At 36.7% G+C, this 9,050-nt stretch overlaps 1 protein-coding gene across 1 annotated transcript; it reads left to right on the top strand.

Annotated features, from left to right (window-relative positions):
- The first annotated feature begins 6,296 nt into the window (after nucleotides 1-6,296).
- On the top strand, nucleotides 6,297-8,025 carry LOC106316953 (uncharacterized protein At1g28695-like). The gene is made up of 3 exons (XM_013754818.1): nucleotides 6,297-6,484; nucleotides 6,574-6,963; nucleotides 7,360-8,025. The coding sequence occupies exons 1-3, from the start codon at nucleotides 6,347-6,349 to the stop codon at nucleotides 7,852-7,854; spliced, it is 1,023 nt and encodes a 340-aa protein (XP_013610272.1). The 5' UTR covers nucleotides 6,297-6,346; the 3' UTR covers nucleotides 7,855-8,025.
- Nucleotides 8,026-9,050: the final 1,025 nt, after the last annotated feature.

Genomic DNA, 9,050 nt, shown 5'->3' with positions numbered 1-9,050 from the left:
TATTTAAGTTTCTATGAATTTAAATTCTATAATATTATTAGTTTTAAATTTCAGATTTTGTGTATATATTAATTTTTAATATAAAAAATATTTATAAATGCAAAATTTATTCATATTTAAAAATGGTATATACCGACAAACCGGTTCGTCGAAATATACTGACGAATCATAGTCGTCGGAATATACCGACGAGTACAGGTCGTCAGAATATACTGACGAATTTGTGTCGTCGGAATATTCCGACGAACCTGCTTGTCGCTATATTCCGACGAGCCCGATTCGTCAGTATATTCTGACGACCTAATTCGTCGGAATATAGTGTTTCCGATGAATTCTGTTCTCGGAATATGTTATCGGAGTGTCGTCGGAAGTAATGTGGTTTATCGGTATTCGTCAGAAAGTCGTCGGAAACTCTGACGAAACTCCGACGAATTTTTTTTTTCCGACGAAATGATACCGACGACCACTGTCGTCAGAAATTCGTCAGTATCCGCCTATTCCGACGAACTTCTGACGATTTTGTCCGTCAGTATCCGTCTGTTTTCTTGTAAAGGTTCTTGACCTGAACACGTTTCTATATAAAATTAAGAATGTCAATTGGCATCTGTGAAGCCTGATCGGCTCGGGCCATGAGAGGTGACACACATGTATATATTGAGACGAAAGATCCGTATGAGCTAAAACATTCATCTATAAAACCTCATGTTGGCAAATCATGTGTAAAGAGGCCTACTCATCATGAACTAGAAAGTGTAGATTACTTTGAGAGTTTAAACTGTGAGACATAATTGATACTCAGCTTGGATGTGGATGCAACCACATTTATATCTAAGTATGATATCGAAAATCAAAAATGAAAGACACTCAGTTCGGATCTTGACGCTACAACGTTTACATCTGAGTCTGATCAATGTATGGATTTGTGAAGTAGAAACAGAGTTGTGAGCATAAGGTTACTTGTCAAGCAAAAAAAATGAGTGAAACAAACAAAAGAACTTGCTGGAAAGTCGTCCAGGGGGATGGACACTCTCTTTGGTCTTGGGTATTACACCACTTAAGCCTAAAGAAGATCACTGTCCGGACTAGAAAATGCTCAATAAACTTACACTACTTTATCACGGTTAGAAGAAATAGCTTCGTGCGTATAATGATCTGAAGACTAGTGCATCTTGATCAAAGTGATGAAAGTTGTTTCTACAGCCATTGCGGCGAGCCAATGGGTTGATCTTTTTTTAATTTTCAAATCATCTTAGATGGATTTTCTTTCTTCATATGGTACATGGTTGTCACACTCTCCTCTGGCCAACACAAGTCAAGTGTGTAAATATCTTAGAGATGTTATTAGGAATTTTCTAACACAGGACATGTTTTTGTCTCACTTAAAATTCCCTCGCTGGGTCCTGAAAACATATGTATCTGGCTTGTTGGTGTCTAAGTGTTTTCTGTGTTACATGTAAAGCACTAAATCGCAATTGGGCTGAATTGGGCCATTTGGGTCACTAACTAGCATGTGTGGAAAAGTGTTTGGGTCTTGTGAATGTTTTTAGGGTATTCGAATGGGAATAGATATAAAAGGTGTCTTTAGCATTCTTCTCTCTTCACAACAAAAGGAAATATCATCTCTCATCAAAGAAACATGAGCGACGGCCAAAGACTAGGAACTCGCCGACAAGTGCTTTCAGCCATGGTGAAGAAGTTGGCAAGGAATCCCACAAAACCATCCCCTGAAAAACTTCACCAATCCGGTGTGGTCGATCTTGGTGAATCATCAAGGTCAGAACCTCGTCGAAAAAGAAGACAGTGACTATCGACGAAGTCTTTCCAGATCCAGTGCCGAATTCAATGGAGGAAGATCGCGATTCTGAGGTGGTAGCTGATAGCGAGGATGAAGAGCAACAACCACAAAATGACATGCAAGAACAACTTGAACCTGATGGTGAAGACGAGACTCAACAGGATGAGGAAACTTGAGCATGCTTGATGTGACGCCTACAATGAACATTTTGTTCAAATTTTGTGTCTTCAATTGGATGCCTACGGCGAATCGATCAAATAGGCTTAAGTTATTGCACATGCTCACTGATGGAAGACCCTTTGACTTTGGAGTTATGGTGTTTGATCAAATCTATGATCTCGGACAACAAGCAATCTCTGGGAAGGCAAATAATTTGTTGTTTCCCAATCTCATCCAACATATCCTTGAGTCTCAGCATCCTATACTTGTTTGTGGTGTCGATGCTGATCACGTAGCTCCCGTTAAGATGGTTTTGGATTTGAAGAAAGGATTACCTAAGAAACCAGCTGAGACCGGCTCTGCTAAGTATTCCCTCACCAAAGACATGGGGCGCTTTTGGACACAATTGTCGGCAGGGCAGCTAATAAGTGTTTTCATTCCCTATCGATATTATCATTTTGAATGATATGCTGTTTGGTTTTATAAGTGTTTATGCCACCAAGCAGAGGGAGTATGTGGTGATCTGTCTAATCTAGGTGATAGTAGCAGCAATGACGAAGGAGGCGCTGAAGACCTTGACAGTCTTAGTGATGAGTTCTAGGATGGATATGTTTAGGGGGAGACTAGAGTAGTCTATTTTCTTTTCTTCAGATATTTAAGACTGAGCATGTATTCAGGGGGAGAATTTTTTTGGTAAGTATTCAGTGCGGTGTTAGTCACTTGCGGCTTGTGTTAAAACAATCTTTGGATTTGGACTTAATGTTATGTGTTTATGTGACTCATGAGTACTAATGTGTGTGTAAGAATTGGCTGTATCTTACATTGTGGTCGCAATTGGTTGATAATGATAGACACTCAAAAAGGGGGAGATTGTAGAGACTTGAAAATCACTAAAGTGTTCAACCGAAACAAGGCTGAACAAGTCGGGATGTTTGGCGGGAGTCATTCAAACAATGAAGATGACGTGGCAAACGAAGACTTATCACTTGTGAGGATATACATCAAATCGTGAGATTCTAGGAGTAGAGTTGAAGATTCGAGATTATCTCTAACAAGAAGATCAGATCACCTAACGGAGTTAAATAGGTGATGCTGAGTGTTTAAGCGAGGTGCTTTTTTTGAAGGAAGCAAAAGGTGTGTGAGAGAGAGGGGATTACGAGTTTATTCGTGAGTGTTTAGAAACTGGTCATTGTTGATTCACATGTCGTGAAGTCAAGTAAACCTGATTAAACAGATTTGTTGTAATTTGTTTTAAGAGTTTCTAATAAGAGTATTGTTTTGCAATTCATTCGAGTTCTACAATTGAATATCCGTGCTCTAGGTTTTTCATACCGGCATTCAAAAATTAGTGGTTCTTTATTTCTTTTGCTTCATAGAAGCACTTAAGTATACTTCTAGTAGGAATCATATTTGATACTACTCTTCAAAGAAAACCATCAAATCAAGTCTAAACCATACTCCATTTGAAAACCGTTGGGAATTGATGATGGAAACAAGTATCTATCAGAAATTTTTGACTATTTTTTCACAAATAAATATTTGTTGGAAACTTTTGATATTAGTTTTGTCAAATTTCTTTTTTTAGTTAATCCGTGGAAATTCCATCAAAAAATTGATTGGTTTTCTCACAAACAACTATTCATCTAAAATTTATAAAACAAAATTTGACGAATAATTTGTTGGCATTCCATTGAAAATTTCTAATGAGTAAATTCAGTCAGAAAGTCCTTAAAACACTTGTTTTCTCTTAGATAGCTAGTGGAAGGTCGGCCACGAGCGACCATCACAGTCTTATTCCTCTTCGCCTTTTTTTATAAAGGATTTCAATATTCGTTCTTTAAAGATGTAATTTTCTAAGGTGTTCTGATGTAGTTCGTGACATACTACAAGACATGTGCCAAGATGTATGTCAAGACGTTGAGTTGTGAAGATGTTTACAAGAAATTTTCCTTACATGGATTACGTTTATAAGTGGAGTTTAGAAAAAGAAAGAGAATATTTTATTGAAGACAAAAGACGTTTTCCATTAAGCAAAAAAGTTTTACTTAGAGAGGAAGTGTTACTTAGAGAGAAATAGGAAGTTTCCTTACATTTCCATGGAAGTTCATTAAAGTGCATTTATGTGAACTTGGAGAAAAAGTTAAAAGTTACTATATAAGGAAGGACGTGACTTATGAGAAGATTATAAACTTGAGATTAAAGTGAGAGAGAGAGTTCTTTTCATTGTGAAGTTTCATTATGTTCTTGTTGAGTGTTGACGTTGGTGTTGACGGAGTGTTCTGTTGTACTTGGTGTTGCGACGTTGGTGCTAACATTTCGTGTGGCGGAGTTGTCCGTTGTGTTGAGGTGACCAAGCTGTGTATTGGTGTTGGCATTCTCGTTGGTATTCTTGATGTCCGTTAGGTGTTGACGTACTCGGTGACGTACTTGGTGACATACCTTCAGAGACTTCGAGGTTGAAGTCTAGACTCAGGGAGAGTGTAGCTCAGGTTTAGGTTATCCTAATAAAGTCTGAATTTTGAGGGAGTTTAGCTCAAAGTGAGATTTCGTTGAAGAGTTCATGCTATAGAAAAGAGTGGTGATTCAAGAGGGTTGTGCTTGTATTACGCGTTTGCGAGTAGGTTGTAATTTGCTTTCTCATTCTAGTTGTTGGAATTCGGGACTACGTCAAGGAATCCGTCTAGGATTTCGTTAGGATTTGGTGATGCAAATCAAACAAGATCGCATAACTTAAACCAAGACAAGGACGTCATATTAGGAAAATAAATATCACTTTTATGGAGTTATGGAAGTTGATAGGTTCCTGGAAATATTACTTTTATGGTTTATAGAAGTTGCAAGTATTTTGGAATATTTCCTAATAGACTTATGGAAAGGGGCGAATACCCTAATCCAACTAGGTTAATGTAATTGACTCCCCGTTATCTAAGGGGAGCTCGTGTGTTCTCCTCTCCTTTATCCAAGAAAAAACCGAGCTTGGTTTGTAAAGCTTTGGTTGTGAGAGAGAAAGGTTCTATATCTTTGTCCTTAAGATTATTGTGAATTGTCTCCTTGCCAGGCCCTAGGGACGTAGCCATTTTAGGTGAACTCTGGGTAAACAATTTCTTGTGTCCAATTCTTCTATCTTTTCCCCGTTCTTCTTATGTTTTCTATTATTCTGCAAACTCATACTTTCTAACTTACGTCGTCGAGTTTGTCGGAAAGTGTGTCAGCGAATTTGTGTATTTGATTCTAGTTTAAAGTCAAACTGTTCTTGCCATTGTGGTTTTCAACATTAGTAGATTCTAAATCTGGACGAGATCCCAGGAATGTAGGAAACAAACCCCGTTAACAAACTTTATGTATCGTTTACATTCTGCACAATATTTCTTGACTCATCCCCACTTACACTTTTCACTTGTTATTCCTCTTCGCTTGTCGCAACGTTCTCGGTTACTCTATTCAGCTCCTCTTTCGCAGGTTACAATCTACAAATTTATTGTTACAATAATTATTCTTTTTGATAGTTTTGTCTTTTGTGAATTTCTGATCAACTGATATCATAATGAGGACACGGTTGATTACGTAATCCAACTCGTAATAGCATTACGGTTATAATCGCTCGGTTTAGTTTTATTACTCCCTCCGTTCCGAAAAAATGATTTTCAAGAATATTCACGCATATTAAAAATATAATAAATATTTACAACAGAATTTATTATTTATTTTACTATACATTTTCCAACAAATATCAACCAATAGTGTTCAACCAATTCAAATATTTTCAATTAATGTTTCTTAAAAGTATACAACTTTTCAACATTAACTACTAAAAGTATTTTAAAATTTTAGAAAATCTATCATTTTGGAACAAAAATAAATCTAGAAAATCCTACTTTTAGGAACAGAGGGAATAATATCTACTATTGGTTGAATTGAGTTTGATGAGCTCCTTTATTGTGATAATCTAATCCTGCAAAATGTTTACAGGAGTATCTAGGATCTGCAGTCGATTTCCCACTAGGAAATATCTGAATACGAGAAAGAGACAATTGTAGGTACTGGTTTCAGTAAATGGAGAAGTTTGGTCTAATGCTTGTTTCTTTCTTCCTTTTGGGAAAATGTTTCTACTTTGATTGACCTGCAACTGATTAGGTTATTTGGTGATCTGTAAGGTAGTTTGATCTGGAAGGTAGTATTATTTAGCATATAAACTTGTAGGTTAAAATTGTTGTGTACAAATTAAAAGGGAGTGAGAAAGGGGCACATAACATACATGAGTCACCTACTTCTAATAATCCGATACCGTGAAAACATGCCTCTCAACTACAAAACTGAAATTATTAAAGTTTCATAATTTTAAAATAGTGTATTTTTCTTTGAATTAATTTAACATATAATTTCAAAAAAAAAATGCCTCTCTCCAATAACTCTTCCGGCAATCTCGTCGTGGCTGTTGCTCTCCTCTTTGCCGGCGCTCTATATATCTGCTTCTCCTCACGTTTGATCTCTGATCCTGTCTCCGGCCTCCAACACAATTTTAACATTCTGGTAAGTTGTTTCGTATAATATACTGGAACCTAAAGTAAGTGTATACATAGGGTATAGTATATGTATTAATACTTCGGAAGTGGTGACAGAGAACGATAAAGTTTCCAGTGGACGACCTAGAGGTGGCGCTGGACAGTGCAGCAATAGGAAACAACAAGACGGTGATTATAACGATGGTGAACAAAGCGTACGTGGAGGAGGTTGTAGGAGGGAGGACGATGCTGGATCTGTTCCTGGAGAGTTTCTGGGAAGGAGAGGGTACCATGCCATTGCTGGACCATCTGATGGTGGTTGCAGCGGATCAGACGGCCTATGATCGCTGTCGTTTCAGGAGGCTCCATTGCTACAAGATGGAGACGGAGGGAATTGACTTGGAGGGAGAGAAAGTATATATGTCAGATGATTTCATTGAGATGATGTGGAGGAGAACTCGATTGCTCCTAGAAGTTCTCCGCCGTGGCTACCATCTCCTTTTCACGGTTAGTTAGTTGTCGGCTTTGGAACATAAAAATATAAAACACAACAACACACTTTAGGGTTTCAAAACCTTTGTTTCGGATATGATTATTGGGGGTTCTTAGGATGAAGTTCTCTTAACTTTAACTAATAACGTTTCTTAAAACTCTCTTCAGTTAGACCTGGTTTCAAATTAGACCTGGTTTTAATTTTGTTCACACAAACTAGTTAAATGTTTAATGTCACCCTTATTTTACTATTTAAATTTCATAACATTTATTGTTTTTTTAATTTAATTAACGATAAAATATTAATTTATGAGAAAAATTGCACTGAAACAATAGAACTACATTTATTTTACAAAGAAAAAGTTATTTTACAAAAACACTTAAAACACACAGAGAATGTTATTTTGTCAGGACACGGACGTGATGTGGCTAAGGAACCCCTTCTCTCGGCTAAGCAACAACGGGACCTTGGATATGCAGATAAGCGTGGACAGCGGCATAGGAGGACACTTGATAAACACTGGCTTCTACCACGTCCGTTCCAACAACAGGACCATCTCTCTTTTCCAGAAATGGTACGACATGAGACTCAACTCGACAGGCATGAAAGAACAAGACGTCCTCAAGAATCTCCTCGACTCGGGTTTATTCAACCAGCTTTGTCTCACCGTTGGCTTCCTCAACACCACACACTTCAGCGGTTTCTGCCAAGATAGCCCTGACATGGGTGCTGTCACCACCGTCCACGCCAACTGCTGCCGTCACATCTCTGCCAAAGTCTTTGATCTCACTCTTGTTCTTCACGACTGGAAACGCTACAAAGCCTCACATGTCAACACCATATGGAGCCCCCATGCTAAGTGCTGGGGTTCATGGAATGATACCCAATATACCCCCAAAACCTGAGCTTCTTGCCGTTTTATGGTGATGAGATTGCGTCTACATACGTACACACAACACAATTAAATTACTTACCGTTGTTTAGAAGAACGTTGTTTAGAAGAACGTTGTTTATCACCTAGCTATTGGTTATAACTACGGTAGAAGTTCTATAAATTAATAATAGATAAATTAATAAACACCATAAATTGATATTTTTTCAGATTCGACGTTGTGTCGATTCAAAATATGACACAAATCGATAAGATAATAAGATAATAATTTTTTTAGAAAATCTTATGTAAATAGATGATCTCAATAAAATTATAATTGATAATTTATATGTGTATAAACGGACCATTATGTTTTTTATTTTATATTCACAATAGAATTATCTTTATATTTTCTTAACATTTAATACATTTTGATGAAATTTAATAAAATTGTATGTAAACTACATTTAAACTATCTTAAACATATTTTATATACACCAAACAATATAATAAAAACAGTATGAATGTCAAATTTCAAAAATTAAATTAATTTATATATTTAAAAACTAAAAATCAAAAAAAAAATTATAAATTAATAACTCTATAAATTAATAAAATATTATAGTCCTAACATTATTAAATTTCATAGTTTTTACTGTATATATAATAATAACTTTTAAAATCCACAACCAGGAGATATAAATACTGTCAAATGGACTATGCATACAAGTTTGGTCTTCGGTTGTTCCAAAAATCAAAAGAAATTGCCTTTTATTTCCAGTTAGGGGGTGTCCGCGCTTCACGCTGAATATTGTTTTTATTATTGTTAAGAACATGATTTTTTGGATAACGTAATTTTGTTATCATTTTTATTTGTTAAGATCCACTACAAGAAAACAGCGGTATTCTGACGGACATTCCGACGGAAAATGAAATCCTCGGAATATCCCGAGGAATTTCCGAGGAAATTCCGAGGAAACACAAAATTGGGTTTCCTCGGAAAAAAACGATGAGTTCCGAGGAAATATTATAGCCGTTGGAGAACCGTTGGGGGATTTTACAAAATTCCGAGGAAATTCCGACGAACTAGCCTTTTCCGTCGGAATTCCGTCGGAATTTCCTCGGTCTGTCGGCAGGATTTAAACTATAAATACAAGCACTCCTCTTCCTCTTCATTCACTCCATATCTTCATCCTCCCTCTTACTCTATTTACACACGAATTTGATTCA

This window comes from Brassica oleracea, chromosome C9 (assembly GCF_000695525.1).
Source record: "Brassica oleracea var. oleracea cultivar TO1000 chromosome C9, BOL, whole genome shotgun sequence".
In the NCBI taxonomy this organism is placed as follows: domain Eukaryota; kingdom Viridiplantae; phylum Streptophyta; class Magnoliopsida; order Brassicales; family Brassicaceae; genus Brassica; species Brassica oleracea.
Note: the sequence above shows the minus strand (reverse complement) of the source record. Positions and strands in the feature narration are given on the sequence as shown.

What these genes read in the sequence shown, in the direction of transcription:
- LOC106316953 (XM_013754818.1), top strand. Translation starts at nt 6,347, where the DNA reads ATGCCTCTCTCCAATAACTCTTCCGGCAATCTCGTCGTGGCTGTTGCT. An exon ending in AACACAATTTTAACATTCTG is followed by an intron (nt 6,485 to 6,573) that starts GTAAGTTGTTTC and finishes AAGTGGTGACAG; the next exon opens with AGAACGATAAAGTTTCCAGT. An exon ending in GCTACCATCTCCTTTTCACG is followed by an intron (nt 6,964 to 7,359) that starts GTTAGTTAGTTG and finishes TTATTTTGTCAG; the next exon opens with GACACGGACGTGATGTGGCT.